This window comes from Macrobrachium nipponense, chromosome 27 (assembly GCF_015104395.2).
Source record: "Macrobrachium nipponense isolate FS-2020 chromosome 27, ASM1510439v2, whole genome shotgun sequence".
NCBI lineage: Eukaryota > Metazoa > Arthropoda > Malacostraca > Decapoda > Palaemonidae > Macrobrachium > Macrobrachium nipponense.
Window position 1 is genome coordinate 74826017 of NC_087216.1, and position 20121 is coordinate 74846137.

Genomic DNA, 20121 nt, shown 5'->3' on the forward strand with positions numbered 1-20121 from the left:
CTGAAAGCATACATAAACTCAAATCATATGAACGAACAAAGCCCTTCTTGTATTTCTAAACATCATAATGACAGACTTCCCAATCGATCACAATCCACTGACTGGAATCAGGGAAAGATTAAGGACTCCTAATCCTCAAAGTGGCTGAACCTTATCTTCTTTGATAATATCAAAGATCATCGATCGGTTTCAGAGATTCATTCTACATCTTTCGTCGTCTCTTCCGAATCAGGCATTTGTGAGGATTACCTTCTAAAGGAAGATATTGACATCAAGAGATTTCTTTCATCTTTAGATAAATGTCTTGTGCTTCACCCAATATTGATTGAGAATGTTGTGCTGTTATGGAAAAGAAAGTACATATTTGTTGTCCGTTTGCTTGTGTTTTTTTTTTTTTTTTTTTTTTTTTTTTTAGTCGACGATAAAATCTTCTTCTGAAAAAAAAAAAAACTAATTCGGTTACAAAAATGGAAGCATGTAGAAAGTTCCAATGCTTGGGAGTAGAGGGAAAGTAGGAGTATCTATATTTTATATCAATTATTCTGTATTCTCCTTTTTGTTACGTTAGAATACAAACCCCAAAATTATTCTGTTATCACGAATATAATTATTCTATTATTATTACTGAAATATATGCACAGTAAAATAAGATATCATACATCACTTTTATGAAACCGCGCATATGACACATAATAGTTAATTAATATAAAAGGGATCACTCTAGCCTCTAAACTAACGAGGCATTTATGCCCCAAAAACCAATATTTGTGAAAGATTTTGTCTCGCGAAAATAATAAACGACGCTTTGTATTTTTTCATCCACAGAAATACCCATGAAATATTTCCGAGTTTCGGATTTATCCTGCGACACAAAAAAACCGAGTCTCGGACTCGCTGATTACAGAATAATGGACCGAATTATTCACGGAAATCATTAACTTTGAAAAATCACCACGATATTCTCCCCAACTGAAAAGGAAAATTCACAACATAAGGTCAATTTGAAATTGGTTTTGTTTAATATATGTAACTTACAAAATCTCGTACTGAGCTAGTCACTTCAAAAACACTTTATATGAGTCACTCGCAAAACTTGAGGCGTTGTTGTCAACGACTTCAGCAAAACTGACTTTATTAATTATTGGCAGTTTATTTTGCATCCACGGGAGGACCTTTTCCTCATTTTGCCTCTTTTTGTTTATTTATTTGCATGTTTCTATATTCCTCTTAATAAACTTGGCTCTTGAAGGACTACACCATTGGGTGTGTGTGTGTGTGTGTGTGTGTGGTGTGTGTGTTTTCGTCATTCCCTCATCCAAAAATTATTTTAATTCAGTTTGCAAACGGCAATAGGGTTAACTCTCTCTCTCTCTCTCTCTCTCTCCTCTCTCTCTCTCTCTCTCGTGTGTGTGTGTGTGTGTGTGTGTGTTTCGTGCTGGGCTCTGATGCACAAAGCGATCGTTTATTGATTGGTTTAAGCAATATTGCGATTTTGCTTTCAATTAGAGTGAAAATGATAATTGCCTCGGTTTTCATTTATTTCCCCAGATAACGATGCGGTAAAAGTACTTATTATTATTATTATTATTATTATTATTATTATTATTATTATTATTATTATTATTTTTTTTTTTTTTTTTTTTTTTTTTTTTTGTTTTTTTTTTTTGCTCTATCACAGTCCTCCAATTCGACTGGGTGGTATTTATAGTGTGGGGTTCCGGGTTGCATCCTGCCTCCTTAGGAGTCCATCACTCTTCTTACTATGTGTGCCGTTTCTTTAGGATCACACTCTTCGCATGAGTCCTGGAGCTACTTGCAGCCTCTAGTTTTTTCTAGATTCCTTTTCAGGGATCTTGGGATCGTGCCTAGTGCTCCTATGATTATGGGTAAGATTTCCACTGGCATATCCCATATCCTTCTTATTTCTATTTTCAGATCTTGATACTTATCCATTTTTTCCCTCTCTTTCTCTTCAACTCTGGTGTCCCATGGTATTGCGACATCAATGAGTGATACTTTCTTCTTGACTTTGTCAATCAACGTCACGTCTGGTCTGTTTGCACGTATCACCCTATCTGTTCTGATACCATAGTCCCAGAGGATCTTGCATGATCGTTTTCTATCACTCCTTCAGGTTGGTGCTCGTAACCAATTATTACTGCAAGGTAGCTGATGTTTCTTGCACAGGCTCCAGTGGAGGGCTTTTGCCACTGAATCATGCCTCTTTTTGTACTGGTTCTGTGCAAGTGCCGGACATTCGCTTGCTATGTGGTTTATGGTTTCATTTTTCGTATTGCACTTCCTACATATGGGAGAGATGTTATTTTCCGTCTATCGTACTTTGAAAATATCTGGTTCTTAGGGCCTGATCTTGTGCCGCTGTTATCATTCCTTCAGTTTCCCTCTTTAGCTCTCCCCATCTGTAGCCATTGCCAATTGTCATCGCTGGCTAGTTCTTTAGTCTGTCTCATGTATTGTCCGTGCATTGGTTTGTTGTGCCAGTCCTCTGTTCTTTCTGTCTTTCTCCTGTCTCTGTATATTTCTGGGTCTTCGTCTACTTTATTAGTCCTTCGTCCCATGCACTCTTTAGCCACTCGTCTTCACTGGTTTTCAGATATTGCCCCAGTGCTCTGTTTTCGATGTTAACGCAGTCCTCTATACTTAGTAGTCCTCTCCCTCCTTCCTTTCGTGTTGATGGTATAGGTCTTTGTCCGTATTTGCTCTTGGGTGTAGTGCTTTGTGTATTGTCATATGTTTCCTGGTTTTCTGATCTATGCTGCGGAGTTCTGCATTCGTCCATTCCACTATTCTGCGCTGTATCTGATTACTGGCACTGCCATGTGTTTATGGCTTTTGATCATATTTCCGGCGTTGAGTTTTGACTTGAGTATCGCCTTGATCCCTCTGCATATATTCTTTCCTGATCGTGTCCTTCATCTCTTGGTGTTTTATCTTCCTCCTTCTTCCATTATTCCCAGGTATTTGTATCCTGTCTCATCTATGTGTTTGATGTTGCTCCCATCTGGTAGCTTTATCCTTCAGTTCTCGTTACTGTGCCTTTTTGTATGTTGACTAAGGCACATTTTTCTATTCCAAACTCCATCCTGATGTCCCCAGATACAATCCTTAACAGGTCCTGGATTAGGGTATCTATTTCCTTGTCACTATAACAGTCACTTTTAATGTTCCAAAGTTGTGGTAAATTTCTATAAACATCAATAAACTCAAGAAGAAATTTCTTTTCATGTTTTGTTGGAGCCATGATGACGATGAGCCGCGCACGTCCTCCTCAGATTATGTCTAATCACTAACTAATTTGCACAAATTATTGCTAGGTACCACACACGCACAAATTATTGACGTTGGCTCAAAAATATCTACTGAAATCAGATCAGTAAAAAATTTGACATCAAACCTTTTAGGCCATCAAATTACGCCACACACGATCAAATCATGTCAAATAATTTGACATCAAAAAACTGGACCAAAAATTTGAGCGTGTGTGGGCCGCTTTACAGTCTGGATTAGGGTATCTATTTCCTTGATGCTCTTACCATACAGCTTGATGTCGTCCATGAACATCAGATGGTTGATTCTGTTGCCTCTTTTCTTGAGTTGGTACCCGGCATCCATCTTCTGTAGTACTTTTGTCATGGGAATCATGGCTACTACGAAGAGTAGTGGGGACAGTGAGTCGCCCTGGAAGATCCCTCTCCTGATATTAACCTCTGCTAGTCTTATTCCAGAGCTTGTAAGTATTGTATTCCAGTTGCGCATTGTATTTTTGAGGAAGCTGATGGTATTTTCCTCTGCCCCATATATTTTCAGGCATTCTATTAGCCATGTGTGTGGTATCATGTCGAAGGCTTTCTTATAGTCTATCCATGCCATGCTTAGGTTCGTTTTCCTTCTCCTACTGTTCTTCATTACCATTTTGTCTATGAGGAGCTGGTCTTTTGTACCCCTACACTTCCTTCTGCAGCCTTTCTGTTGGTGGGGGATGGTGTTTGTCTCCTCTAGGTAGTTGTATAGCCTTTCACTGATGATACCTGTTAGTAACTTCCACATTATTGGTAGGCAGGTGATAGGTCTGTAGTTACTGGCTATATTTCCCTTACTCTTGTCTTTTTGTACTAAGGATGTTCTTCCTGTGGTCATCCATTTGGGTGCTTGGTGATTTGAGATACAATGCTGGAGTTGTTCTGCTATTCGTGGGTGTAGGGCCTTGAAGTTTTGAGCCAGTATCCATGGACTTCATCGGGACCTGGGGCTTTCCAGTTTGGCATTTTCTTAGTTGGTGTCTGACTGTGTCTGTCGTGATGTCTGTGAATCTTTGTTTTATTCTCCCTGTTTCTTCTTCCTTGACTTCCTGGAGCCATGTTGCATGTTGGTTGTGTGATACCGGATTGCTCCATATGTTTTCCCAGAGTCTCTTACTTGATTCGGCTTCAGGAATTTCTGGGTGGTTGTCTTCCCTCTTAGTGGCTGTATAGTCTTTTCTGGTTGGTTCCGAATAGTTTGTTCTGTTGGTATCCCTTATTCCTGTTCATGTACCGTTGGATCTTATGTGCTTTGGCCTTAAGCCTCTGTTTTACATCTTCTATTGTGTTGTTTAGTCCCCTCTGTTGACTTTGTATTCTCGTTGGGTTCCTCCCTTGTTTTCTTGCTTCTTAGCCTTTTTTCTGCCATCTCTTTCAGTTTACTCAAGTCAGATCTCATCACCATGGTTTGCTTTTCCAGGCGCCTTTTCCAAGGAGGTTGCTGTTTTGGTTTCTGTTGGGTTGGTTGTGCTGGTGGTGTTGGTGTTCGAATCCCATCAGTTCTGCTACTAATCTTGCTCCTGCATATGTCAAGTTATTTGTTTCTGTGATACTGGTGGTCTGTATTATGCCCATTATTTCATTGACTCACTTGTTTTCTCCCTTAATTTCTTGGTGTTGTAGGCTTTCATGGAGGGGATCTTTGTTCTCTCTGTATCTGGCTCCATCCATTGTCTAATCTTTTCTACCCATTCGTCCTCTCTGTTACTTCGTCGGTGTTTGTTCGTGTGTCGTTGTTTGATACCTCATCCTCCCTGTCGTCTTCTGTGGCATCGTTCTCTCAGTTGTCTGCGTGTAATTCGTTGTCGTGTGACATTTCCCTTTCCAGTTTTCTTCTCTTTCTGTTGGGGAGAGCCAGTTCTTTTTCTTTATGTTCCTTACTTGGTCTGCCAGCCTCTGCTCTGTTTGGGGGTGTTATTCCTCTCATTCCAGATGTTGACCAATCTTCTTCTATATCCTCTCTCCGTCTGGGTTGCTTCTGATGTAGCATCTCCATATTTCCTTATTTTCTTCTCTTGTCCATTTCTTCCGTTTTGCCTCTGTAGCTCCAATCTCAGGCTGTTGATTACTGTCGTTGTGGTGATCAGTTGCTGGATGACGACCTCCAAGTACCTGACCGTCTTCCCCTTCAATTGGGTTGAATACCTGGTTGCCGGACGAAGCTCCTCTGTTGCCAGAGGTTCCATTTACGTCGTTGTCGTTTATTCCTTCATTTCTTTCCATCATTGCTGAGTTTTCCTATTTAACCCATAGCTGGACCCTACCCCATCAGATAGGTACTCATTTACAGCTGAGTAGACTGAGGAAATTATGGTAAAGATCCTTTCCCAAGGAATCAACGCTGAGGAGAGCGGTCACCCATCCAACTACTGACCAGCCCCAATGTTGCTTAACTTGACTTAAGTCTATTGACGACCTAACCCACTCCTCCACGGCGCCACATTATTATTATTATTTTATTATTATTATTATTATTATTATTATTATTATTATTAGCAAACTGATCCATCTACGATGGGTGATAAAATACGGGTGCAGAAGTGAAAAGTTTACATGTACTATTTGTTCAGCAATATTAAAATAAGGGCGATTTTAATACATACCTACTACAGAACCTCTTTGTACACAATATCATCAGTTTGTCCACAACTTAATTTCAAGTTGGCAGAGTCAGTTGCTCTGCTCATCGCCACATACAGTTGGCCATGCGTGAACATGGGTGACGGCAGAAACACACCAACACGATCCAAAGTCTGGCTGAAACACACCAACACGATCCAAAGTCTGGCCCTGCAACTTGTTTGCAGTGAATGAGAAGGCCAGGTTGATGGGAAACTGCCTGCGCTGTAACTGGAACGGAAACTGGTTGTCCGAAGGCATCAGAGGAATCCGGGGGATGAACAGACGTTTGCCGGTGTGAGGGCCCATTGCTATCACTGCTTCGATGACGTGGGAGTTTAGCTCCATAACAGTGTACCTCGTCCCTTTGCAATGTCCATTGGCAGGATCGAAATTCCGAAGCAACATTACCGGGCAGTACTTCTTCAACGTTATTTTGTGCACTGGCAGTCCCGATGGATTTAAGTTATTCAAAAAATCTTGTGGATATTGATGATGATTTTCATCTTCTATTGTGTCCTAGCTGAAATATTTGCGACTTTCTCCTGGGAAGTTGTACAGAAATTATGTATGAAAATTCGTAAAGTAACTAAGTCTACGGGAATAACCAGGCTCGTTTCACGGCCAGAAACAGCTCCGTTTCAGGGAATCCCTTCTCACCCCCACCCCCTACAAAGGAGGGGGGTAGGTTGGATGAAACCCCATTACAAACCATCTTAGGGGTCCCCACCATAACCCTGCCAAGTTTCATGCCCATCTGACCAGCCATTTAGCCGTGATTGAATGACAAACAGAAAGACAGACAGACATTACGCCCATTATAGTATGATATGATGATCATGAACTTCACACATAGGGATTTGAACGATTTATATCAATTTCGCTATACTTAAGGTACATTATTAAGGTATATTATTATAATTATATATATATATATATAATATATTATATATATATATATATATATACACATACATGCATGTATATATACATATATATACATATATATACACGCATATATATACACATATATTAACATGTAAATATATACATATATATATACTCTATATGGTATATGTATATATATATATATATATATATATATATATATATATACATATGCATATATATGTATATATATATACAAAATACATTATACACATATATATATACATATATATGTATACTATATATACACACACTCACACACACACACACACACACACACACACACATATATATATCATATATATATATATATATATATATATATATATATAGATATATATATATATATATATCTATATATATATATATATATATATATATATATATATAGATATATAACATATATATTCATACATACATATTATATACATTCATACATATATATACCTATGAGAAGTATTATTTTTTCCTTTCTTATGTGTCCCAGATATAATTACAGATAAGTTTGTAATGAGCATAACAGCATTTATGTATCAGTATATAACTCATTAAATCATATAGGAAATAATTTTAAAATATATTAACAGATTGATGTACATTAATCATATCACCGTCATATTCTGGAAAGAGTCTTATCTTTTATAATATTGTATTTGAATGAGAAATTGTTTATAAGTAAAAAAATATTGCAATTTGTATATGATAAATTTACATGAATGCGCCATGAAGAAATTGCTGCTGAAAATGCAGATGTGAAGTCCGCATCGGCATACAAACTTGGATAGCTGACGAAAATTCCGCACTTCGGCAACACTGATACCGAGGTGGAGGACCTTGTTTTGTTTCCACTTTCCCGGGTGACGTCACGCCGTGCCTCTAGCACGTCATCCATTCATTAAAAGAGACAAGACTGATGTTCCATCAGACGTGAATGCATTATAGTTTGGAGGGGACGTAATAAATATATATCATTTAGTTAAAATAAATCGAAAGTGCTTAGAAATCTTCGCATTATTTGGAAACGCAATTCGCACAGAACAGCAGACATGCCGTCCCTTTAGCACTGTCATGATGTCATCCATTGGTGACATGACTAAAGCACGTCAGATGTGAATGCATTATAATAATTTGGAGGGACGTAATAAAAATGTCACTTCGTAAAATAAATCCAAAGTGCGTAGAGCAATTCGTATTATTTGGAAATGCAATTCTCACGGACTACTAGAAATTGTTTGAAAAAATGCCCTGTATACAGATTTTTTTTAGCTTATGGTTTACCTATACGTATAAAAAAAAGGGTCAGTTTCGTACACTTAGAAGCAGACGGTATGGCTTTAATCAGACGGTTCCTGTCGATTGGAAGAATCGGATGCTGGATTATTGCTACGGAAAATTGAGAAAGTGCTGCAACCGTCTTGAAAGGAAGCTTCAAGTCAAGCTGAAGAATCTTATCGCTGAAAGCGACTGAACTAAGCATGCCAACGTCGACTTCATAATTAATTTATCAGACAAACCAGTGGATAGTGCTACGACAGCAGCTTTGGGATATGGGTTAAGCTTTGGTGTATTTAATGGTAACCTGGACTGTGTCGACATCTCAAAATCCTTTTGTTATTTAGAAAAATTTAATCAAAACCTATGCCCTGATGATATCAATATTTGTAAAGGTATTGTGTATGGTGCTATGTGTAAGCCTTCTCCCCCTAATGTACTCGTGAGATTTCTCCAGGCTTTTAAGAAGACGATACAGTGAAAGTGACTAAAGCAGATAAATCTAATGCAGTGGTAATAATGAATAAAAGTGACTATATAAGTAAAATAATGACATTGCTAAATGATACTGATACTTATACGAAACTGAGGTCTGACCCTACACAGACAGTGAACTCCCATTTTAATAAACAAATTAAATCCATTTTGAAGGGCTTGGACCATTTAATTAAACAGTTTACACCGCAATGCGCCTCCCTACCTTATATGTATGGTTTAGTCAAAAGACACAAAATCTATCATTAGTTCAGTGGGCTCAGTTACGTATAATTTATCTAAATGGCTTGTAAAAATTCTTACTCCTTTGGTAGGAAACATTTCTAACACGAATGTTAAAAACATTGTTGACTTTATAAACAAATTGAATAGTTTAAATTTGAATTTTGATTTTAATATGGTTAGTTTTGATGTTCTCTTTATTTACAAAAGTGCCTGTAGATGACTTACTTGAATATTTGGAGGAGGAATTAGAACGTCATGACATTCCCTTAAGTGTGGAAAACCTCATTAGTCTCATAAGGTTATGTATCAAAGATAGTAAATTTTGTTTTAATGGGGAATTTTTTGTACAAAAGTTTGGCATGGCTATGGGTAATCCCTTATCTCCTGTCCTTAGCAATATTTACATGGAATTTTTTTGAGACAAAACTCTTACCAAGAATTTTGCCCCAAAAAGTTATTTGGTTTAGATATGTGGATGATATCTTCTGTATGTGGCCAGTTCACGAAAATCTCCAGGAACTCCTTAATAATCTCCATAATTTAGTCGCTTCTATAAAATTTACCGTAGAGGAAGAAAGAAATTGTAATTTGAATTTTCTTGATGTAACTGTCCATAGAAATGGTAGAAATTTCACCTTTGCAGTCTTTCAAAAATCAACTAACATTGCCTCTTTTGTTCATTACTACTCCAATCACCATCAAAATGTTAAATTCTCTGTTTTTTCTGGGATGTTTCTAAGGGCTTTACGTGTCTGTAGCCCGCAGTTTATTGACGCTGAAATTAAAACTATTTATGATATTGCAATGAAACTTAAATACCCAAGGCCTTTTGTAGATGTGGTATGGAAAAGAGCTAGAAAAACATTTTATTCAACTAATGACAAACTTGAATTTAGTAAGAATACCATTCTAAAATTAACCTATGATGAAAGGTTTTTAGATATTCCTAGAATTTTAAAGCTTTTTAACATAAATGTTGTTTTCAGTAATATTAATGTCAAGAGTTTAATAATAAAAAATTCTCCTAAAGATCTTCCAGGCTGCATATATGAAATTCCTTGCAAAAAGTGTGATGAAGTCTATTACGGACAAACCGGTAAATCTCTTTCACAACGTCTCAAACAGCATCAGTATTCTGTGAGAACTGGGTAAATATCGAATGCATTATTCGTACATATGAGAGATTTAGACCATCCTATTAACTGGAGTCAAGCAAGAGCCTTAATCCCATGTAATGACACAGTTAAAAGGAATATCATTGAATCTTGTTTCATCAAGTCAAATAATAGAAATGTTCTAAATTTAAGTCTTGGTTTATTTAAACTTGATGTTTTCATAATGAAAAAAGTTATAGATAAATATGAACAACAAAATTAATATATTCAGTTTTTACATGTTTTGGACAGTATATCTGTTTAGGTTTGTGACCGTGTGATATCCGATAATCCTGGATTATCTCTTTTAATTTTTACCCTTTTGACAATTAACCATCTGGTATTCTTGATCTTGTGTTGTACCTGAGACCTTTCTCTTCCAATTGTACCTCATTAACTCCTTGACAATGTCTGAGTAAAGACGAAAGCGCTTGGATATATATATATATATATATATATATATAATATATATATATATATTATATATATATATTATATGTATATATATACATATATATATATATATATATTATGATATATATATATATATATGTATATATATATATATATATATATATATATTATATATATATATATATATATATATGGTATATATATATATATATATATATATATTATATATATATATATATATATATATATATATATATATATATATATAATATATATATATATATATATATATATATATACACACAGTACCCGTCAGTCAACATTACACAGAGTGGTACCACCATGAAATTTGGCATTGCATTACAAAGAAAAAATCATAGCGTCACCTAAAATAAAGATAGCAACATGGAAACTTTATTGGGTATTTACCAACTAAATATATATTATCAACTAATGCAAGTTGATGACCTATGGCCTGCATCATGAAAACAAGCACTGAAATTAGGAATATCTAGTTTTGTGTGAAGACTTCCCAAACCGTCTAGTTATAGTTCCAGAGTTAATCAGCCATTCAAAATACGAAATGGAAAACATCTCAACTGAATTTCTGGCTAATTAGTCCATTTCGTCTTTTATATAGCGCTAATTTTCGCGTGAGTAATTCGGGTAGCCTTAAAATAGATATACAACATAATTACCGCCCCCCCCTCTCTCTCTCTATCTATCTATCTATCTATCTATCTATCTATATATCCTGATATCTGATTTAACTGCGCCCATGTCCCATTTTGGGTTCTTAAATAACCCACCCATCCTTTTCACAGCTGCCTCCCTCCTCGAACTTCCAAACTATTGGACGATTCGGCGCTTCACTGTAAAGTCGCTTTTTAACTCGATTTTACGAGACCCTGTTTACTCTCGTAATACTTAGACAACATGACTCTGATGCCCAAAAATAAACAAAGCAAAGAGCGCTCACCTGCGCAAAAAAGTTCTTTGCCATGCACCCACCCATGTCTAATCAGGAGCTGAGACACTTCCCCTATTGTTTCAGTATGGTGTTGGAGGGGGGTGGGTTAAGTTATGTACCCAGTTTGGCCCTTGAGATTTATCAACCCATGGAACAAAACTAATAAGCAAATTTTCAACTCTACTTTACACACACATGAAATGTGCAACGTTAACTGATCAGTACTGTGTGTTATATAAAATAAAAGGCCCATTAAGACAATGTGGTTTAGCTTTAAACCAGCGTATTAATGCCGTTTACACTTGAGACGTATCCTGTTTTAAACAGAAGAATTTATGTTTATATATATATATATATATATATATATATATATATATATATATATATAATATATATATATATATGCAAGAAAAATAGAATACATTTAGAATTATGGTCTTGATTCGTTTCAGACATCCTATTATTAAATATAAAGTTGTGCTGATGGTTGTCGTTACAAGTGCCATTAATTAATACGTTGTTATTGTGTTGCAGGGTACCTAGTGGTGGGTCTTCTCTCCGTCATGTCCTGCGTAGCCCAGATTGTCATTCTGATCCTTCTGGCTGTCCTTGCATCCAAGTTATACGCCTCGCCACGCCTTCCTATCACCAGCAACCAAGAAAGCATGTGGGCGTGGGTTCAGTTTCTGGGAGAAGCGCAAGGCGCCATGGCTGTCCTCTTGGGATGGTCGGTGGCGCCATCGTCGTCACATCCTGTTGCTGTGAGACGCCGAGGGACAACGTCGTGGGCGTCTATCGTCCCAGGTGACCCGCGGCGAACGCCACGTCGCGTCCCTTGGCGTCGTGCGCGTGTAGCCCAGTCTCTGATTCTGGCCGCATCGTCATCGTCACCGCAGCGTCAACTCCGCTCCCTCAGCGCCATCTTCTCCCCATCTACTTCATTCTGTCACCACCAGAGTGAGGAGACCCACCACAGTGGCGGTCACCCTCACCTGAATCACCATCATTTCTGCTCTTCTTCGACAGCATCCAATGCAGGTCATTCCGCTGCATTCCGTCCGAACCGTTCGTTTTCGTCTCTTTCGTCTCAGGCAAGGTCTATGTCTCAGGGTCCAGTGGCAACCTCGTCGTGCCATCCGTCGGACGTTCAGCACCAAGGCTTCACGCTCGCTTCTGAGACGCAAGAAAAGTGTTACGCAGATTGCATAAGCAAAGTGATTGTGAGATAGGGACCATATAAAGAACCAGCTCATTTAAAGGAAAAAAAAAATAGACAAAAAGGCTAAAAAGGAGCGAACAAGCATTCTTATTTAGGTAAATCAATCATGGCATTACTTAACCTTCTCTGGAAGAAAAAAAATTTATTCAACATGATAACGAATTCAACTTTTCCTACATTTTCCGAGTAAACATATGAAAATTAAGATCTTAAAATCTTTCTCCCTCAGAAAAATATTCATATCAGAAGCACTAAAACAATAAAACAAGAGCAAACTCAAATAAATCGACGACGAGATGCATCTTGGAGGAGTGAGAGAAAACACTACGATGAAACTTGACTGAAGACGCTTCAACATTGCTGTCGGGCCCTAAAAACGACCAAATGCTGATATGCTATTAATGGAGGAAAGGAGAAGTGTTATGAAAGCCACATTTGTTTGACTGTCGCCCAAAGGAATGTAGGCAACGAGGGCTTAATATTTTGTGGACAAAAAAAAAAAAAGAGGGAAGTCAGTCTTCTCCGCTATTTCCTTCAAATCTACAGGCGTATAGATGACTTCATATCGTACGGAAACTTCTTGATGCTTACTCTTTCGGATCATCACCCATTTTTTTTGCCTTCGTGTCTGCTTTCTCATTTCGAAAATCAATTCAGAAAATGTAAGTCACAAAATTACATATTCGCGTCAGACGCTCGATTTTCTACCTAATGACTTGATTAGGGGAAAAACAAATGTCCTATGAAAATATGAGTTCTTGTCTCATGAAATCAGGTTAATCTGATTGTGGCCAATCGCATGAAAAAAAAAAAAGATAAACAGGATGTAATCAGGTAACTGGACATGAACTTACCAGCTCTGACTTTCATTTGCTTCAAAATAGTCAGTAAACATAATTGATAGCGCATTTTATGGAACTCAACCGAAATCCTGACCCTTCGAATGCCTAAATATGCTTCTCACCGAACAATAAAATATCTGGCCCTATTGAGGAAGAAATCGCGGTTTCTGCCCATGCAGAGAAAGAACTGGTGATTTCCATATCACAAATGACGTATAAGTAAGGAATGAAAGACACTAGAGCAGTTTAAGAATAGAGTCAAATCATGTAGTAACGTTTCAGCCGTTGCCACTTTTCTCAGGTTTCATTCATAAAACTTTGACTTTGCACGGGATATTGTGTAGACGTGACATTACGCTGCCACATCTCCATACCAGGTCAGAAAAAGTAAATAGCCTGACACTATCGTTCTGCGTACTTAACCGTGAAGCCTTAAAATGAACGAAAGAATTAAAATTTGATGAAGGGTAAAGGATAATTTACACTAAAAAAAAAAAAAAAAATGTTTTTACCACAGAGTAGGATAAGGATAATATTTTGTTTCTAATCATGTAAAATTAAATGATGCAACGAGATGACAGAAAAAAGTAGTCCTATTGCGGGTAGATTGTAGATTAAGTCGGCCTTACCCTTGAATGGATAAGTAGGGCTTTATGACAGGATTAAAGAACCTCGAGGCAGATTAACTGTAGTCGGATTATGAATCGGGAAGAAGTTGAGCACCGTAGCTGATGGCTGATGATGGCCATGTTCGTCTTCATTTTGGTTTGGACTATTTCCAAACCTCCTTGTCGTTTTAAGCGTTTCCTCCCACGTTGCCAAGTGTACTGGATTGGAGGAATAAACGTTAGCTAATCTAAACTATGATTAATCTGTTTCATATAATTGATCAAAAATACGAGATTTCTAAAACAAATCCCAGATTCAATTCATAAAAACATTAGATATTAAATCATGTCTTGATATATAGTTTAACCTGGTGACTAATCTCTGCACTTTTCATGTATTTTACGCTAACTATTTATAAGGGTCTTACAACCGTGCGATTTTTATTCGTTAAAGATTTATGGCGTTTTACATCAAAATGCGCAGGACGCAACGCAACTGGTTCCCCAAATCTGGGAGGCCACTGCAACAGACGACTGAATCCGGCCCTGGCATGATGTCTCCTCTAGCATTCTCGAACTGAAAGTGTAGTACTACGTTTCTTCGGTCTTCCATGAGTGACAAAACCTTGCGAATAAGGAAAATACCTTTGAGAGTTTTTATACATTTCTGATTCCGTCCAAACACCGCTCAAACGGTTATGAAGCAACTGGGCTCATGATAACCCGAGTTGTTATCATCACAAGAGAGGTTCAGCATCTTGACAAATACTTCTTGTTATCTTTGCATTCGTCTTTTTAAGGATTTCTTTTTCATAAATCCTTTATTCTAGTACTAAAAAGTATTAGGGGAAGTGCTCTTACATTCATCTTATAAGGTGTAGTATACCATGTAGATACACAATTTATTCTGCATCCGATACGACCGGTCTCCTGAGCATGTAACAGTACACCGTGAATGGAAATTCAATTCCTGAATAATGTGTTAAGTACTCTTATGAATTATGTGTCTATAATTAAGTAAATTACGTATAATAATCCCAAACCAAACAGGAATGATCAAAATCATTATTTTATAATATGGAGGTCTTGAGGTCTTTGAAAATATAATCACAAAGACATTTTGAAAATTTCTACCTGGATTCATTAGGGATTGACACATCTTAATTATATTAATTTTATATATTTCTCTAAAATTTACAACCATTGCGTTTTGATATACTCTAAAGTCAACTTAAATAAAAACAAGAAATTACAAAACGTTGTTTGACCTTTATTTGTATTTTGAACCACTTCACAAGGCCAAAGGAACCTCAACCAAGCAAACAATTTGGTTGCGTATATCTGCAATGAAGTCAAAATAAAAGCCAATCAATCTATAAATCTTGTGGTGAAACTAACTTAAAAGCATAAGCAACAATATCAAAAAGCTCCCTTTGCGGTTTCTAAATTACGGGGGATATTTCTCAACCCAATTCAGCACTAACATAACACATTAGTGTTATTAATAAACAGTACCGCAATTAAGTACTTCCACTCCCTTCGCGTTTCCTACAGACGAACTCAGATCATATGTTGCTGTGAGATACGACGAGAGGTGCTCGGCTCTCTCTCTCTCTCTCTCTCTCTCTCTCTCTCTCTCTCTCTCTCTCTTCTCTCTAAAAAAAAATAAATAAATACATAAATAAATAAATAATAAAATAAATAAATAAATAAATAAAAATCTTACGAGTACAGGTTGATTTTCAGACATTAGAGGACTCGATATATTATGTTTCCTCATTTCTATGACTTACTTGCATAACTTTTAAGTATGAGCACAATACAAGTTTATCAGATCCAAGTATATTCACCATTCGCTAAAATGGGATCACAGAAAAGGAAATAAAATGGAGGGATACTAAAAAGAACTTAATAATTTGAAACTTGAAATTTAATAACTAAAAGCAAAACATGTAAGATGGGTAACTATGTGAAGTGAATGAAAATGAATTACTTAAAAGGGATTTATAACTCATAGGCACTCGAACGAGCCACAGTTACAACAAGGTTCAAACGCTAAGGAAAATCACCATTTCTAAAACATACGCATCACAACACGACACCACATAGCAAATCAACTCAAGGAAAGTCTAAAACTTCATCATATTCGTTACATGTAATAAATTAACTGATGGTGTATGACAATTCAATTTTGGATGATGTCATGCCCAAACAATAGATGCAATTACGCGCGCACACATTTTCAAATAAAATAATGCCGGAAATTGCAAAGTAACAGCGTCGGGCAAACTCAGCCTTCATACAGATGCAAGCATCTTATTCATAAAAAAACCACAAAATCCCCTCCGTCTCCTCCTTTAAGCTTCTTCATTACTTAATACAGATACGACTTGAGCAGTATCATAGAACATCAAACAAAATAATGTAAGATTGTCATTTTCGTATAGATGCGGTTCCTTTACCCTTATTATCATGACATGCAACAGATATGTATACATATCCCTTTAAACTCATAAACATGTAGATACATTTGGATTCCACATGAATAACAAGATACAAAGAACATAGTTCTTGTCTGCTGGTTACCTGACAGAGGCCATTTCGCAATAAAAATCGAATCAGTCATTTTCTTAAGAAAGCAGTTGATACAAATAACTCTACAGTAAGACATAGATCACATTTAAATATGTTAAAACAAAATATTATCAAAAGATTGTTGTACGAGGAATTTACACAATCCAGCGTTTATTATAAAACGGGTTCCTTGACTAAGGTGGCAGAATCGCATTCAATATCAACAAGATTATTCCAACAGAATTACCTGAAGGATGACATCTGCAAGAATAGATCCAGATATCCGACTATTTGGCCGCTTTGACAGAGATCTTCTATTGTAAGAGTCTTCATCAAGGGACAGAGCATACTTGAAGGAAAAGTTCTTTCTTTCTGCAGAGCTGGTCGTCTAGATTATTCCAACAGAAATACCAGAAGGAAGATCTGGATATCCGACAGAGCATACTTGAAGGAAAAGTTCTTTCTTTCTGCAGAGCTGGTCGTCTAGATTATTCCAACAGAATTACCAGAAGGAAGATCTGGATATCCGACTATTTGCCCGCTTTGACAGAGATCTTCTATTAGAAGAGTCTTCATCAAGGGACAGAGCATACTTGAAGGAAAACCTTCTTTCTGCAGTGCCTGTCTTCCAGATCATTATAACAGAATTACCAGAAGGATGACATCTGCAAGAGCAGCTTTAGATATCCGACTATTTGCCCGCTTTGACAGAGATCTCCTATTAGAAGAGTCCTCATCAAGGGACAGAGCATACTTGAAGGAAAATTTCATTTTTTCTGCAGATCCGATCATCTAGATTATTCCAACAGAATCATCTTCTGGCATCCCTCTGGTATCCCTCTGAATGTCTTCTGGTGGCCTTCTAGGCTTCCTCTGGTGGCCTTCTGAGGGCCCTTCTGGGGGCCTTCTGGTGGCTCTCTGGCCCTCAAAATAGCTGTTGGGTCTCAATATGAGAGCTTGTCCTCCAGCATCCAAACAGCTGTTGGCTCTCAAACTGAGAGCTTGTCCTCCAGCCTCTGAACAGCTATTGGCTCTTAAACTGAGATCCGGTCCTCCAGCTTCAGAACAGCTGTTGGGTCTCAGACTGAGAGGTCCTCCAAACAAGTGTCGGCTCTCATCCTCATAAGAGCTACTCCTTCAGCCTTTGAAGAGCTGTTGCCTCTTATCCTCTTGAGAAGTGGTCCTGCTGTCTCCTGATGAGTTGGAGGAAAGGTGAAGGAAAAATTACTCCTTTCTGCAGAGCCAGTCTGTTGGCTCTCACAGCTTGTCCTCCTGCCACCGAACAGCTGTTAGCTCTCAAACTAAGAGCTTGTTCTTCAGCCTCCGAACAGCTGTTGGCTCTCAGACTCAGAGGTCCTCCAAATAAGAATCGGCTCTCATCCTCATGAGAGCTACTCCTTCAGCCTTTCAACAATTATTGGCTCTCATGTTCTTGAGATGTGGTCCTCCTATCTCCTGACAAGTTGGAGGAAACGTGAAGGAAAAATTCCTTCTCTCTGCAAAGCCAGTCTTCTAGATTATTCCAACAGAATTTCTAGAAGGAATAAATCTGCAAGAATAGTTCTAGATATCCAAACTATTTACCCACTTTAACGGAGTTCTTTTATTAGAAAAGTCTTCATCAAGGGACAGAGCATACTTGAAGGAAAAGTTCCTTTTTTCTGCAGAGCCGGTCTTCTAGATTATTCCAACAGAATTACCAAAAGGTAGACATCTGTAAGAATAGATCTAGATATCCGACTATTTGCCCGGATTGACAGAGATCTATTAGAAGAGTCTTCATCAAAGGACAGAGCATACTTGAAGGAAAAGCTCCTTTTTTCTACAGAGCAGGTCTTCTAGATTATTCCAGAAGGAAAACATCTGTAAGAATAGATCTAGATATCCGACTATTTGTCCTCTCTGACAGAGATCTTCTATTAGAAGAGTCTTCATCAAGGGACAGAGCATACTTGAAGGAAAAGTTCCTTCTTTCTGCAGAGCTGGTCTTCTAGATTATTCCAACAGAATTACCAGAAGGATGACATCTGCAAGAAGAGACCTAGATATCTGAATATTTGCCCGCTTTGACAGAGATCTTCTATTAGAAGAGTCCTCATCAAGTGACAGAGCATACTTGAAGGAAAATTTCCCTTTTTTCTGCAGAGCCGGTCATCTAGATTATTCCAACAGAATCATCTTCTGGCGTCCCTCTGGTATCCCTCTGAATGTCTTCTGGTGGCCTTCTAGGCTTCCTCTGGTGGCCCTCTGAGGGCCCTTCTGGGGACCTTCTCAAACTGAGAGCTTGTCCTCCAGCCTCCAAACCGCTGTTGGCTCTCAAACTGAGAGCTTGTCCTCCAGCCTCCAAACAGCTGTTTGCTCTCAAACTGAGAGCTTGTCCTCTAGCGTCCGAACAGCTGTTGGCTCTCAAACTGAGAGCTTATCCTCCAACCTCCTAAAAGCTCTTGTATCTTATTCTGAGAGCCTGTCCTCCAGACTCCTAAAAGCTGTTGGCTCTCAAATTGAGAGCTTGTCCTCCTGCCTCCGAACAGATTTTGGCTCTCAAACTGAGAGGATGTCCTCCAGCCTCTGAACAGCTGTTGGCTCTCAAACTGAGAGCTTATCCTCCAACCTCCAAAAGCTCTTTTACTATCTTATCCTGAGAGCCTGTCCTCCAGGCTCCTAAATGCTGTTGGCTCTCAAATTAAGAGCTTGTCCACCTGCCTCCAAAAAGGTTTTGGTTCTCAAACTGAGAGCTTGTCCTCCAGCCTCCGAGCAGCTGTTGGCTCTCAAAATGAGAGCTTGTCCTCCAGCCTCCAAACACCTGTTGGCTCTCAAACTGAGAGCTTATCCTCTAACCTCCAAACAGCTGCTGGCTCTTATTGTTGGCTCTCAGACTGAGATGTCCTCCAAACAAGTGTCGAATCTCATCCTCATGAGAGCTACTCCTTCAGCCTTTCAACAATTGTTAGCTCTCATCCTCTTGAGATGTGGCCCTCCTATCTCCTGGCAAGTTGGAGGAAACGTGAAGGAAAAATTCCTTCTTTCTGCACAGCCGGTCTTCTAGATTATTCTAACAGAATTACGAGAAGGAAGACATCATCAAGAATAGTTCTAGATATCGGACTATTTGCCCGCTTTAACAGAGATCTTCTGTTAGAAGAGTCTTCATCAAGGGACAGAGCATACTTGAAGGAAAAGTTCCTTCTTTCTGCAGAGCCGGCCATCTAGATTATTCCAACAGAATTACCAGAAGGAGGACATCTGTAAGAATAAATCTAGATATCCGACTATTTGCCCGTTTTGACAAAGATCTTATATTAGAAGAGTCTTCACCAGGGGACAGAGAATACCTGAAGGAAAAGTTCTTTCTTTCTGCAGAGCCGGTCGTCTAGATTATTCCAACAGAATTACCAGAAGGAAGACATCTGTAAGAATAGATCTGGATATCCGACTATTTGCCCGCTTTGACAGAGATCTTC

At 38.0% G+C, this 20121-nt stretch overlaps 1 protein-coding gene across 1 annotated transcript in view; it reads left to right on the forward strand.

The window, feature by feature from the left end:
• LOC135200608 (uncharacterized) overlaps positions 1 to 13267 on the forward strand; it is a 218297-nt gene extending 205030 nt beyond the window's left edge. The window contains exon 2 of the mRNA XM_064229227.1: positions 11952 to 13267. Coding sequence (XP_064085297.1) covers positions 11981 to 12646 — 666 coding nt within the window. The 5' untranslated portion in view covers positions 11952 to 11980 and the 3' untranslated portion in view covers positions 12647 to 13267. The remainder of the gene's footprint in view (positions 1 to 11951) is intronic.
• Positions 13268 to 20121: the final 6854 nt, after the last annotated feature.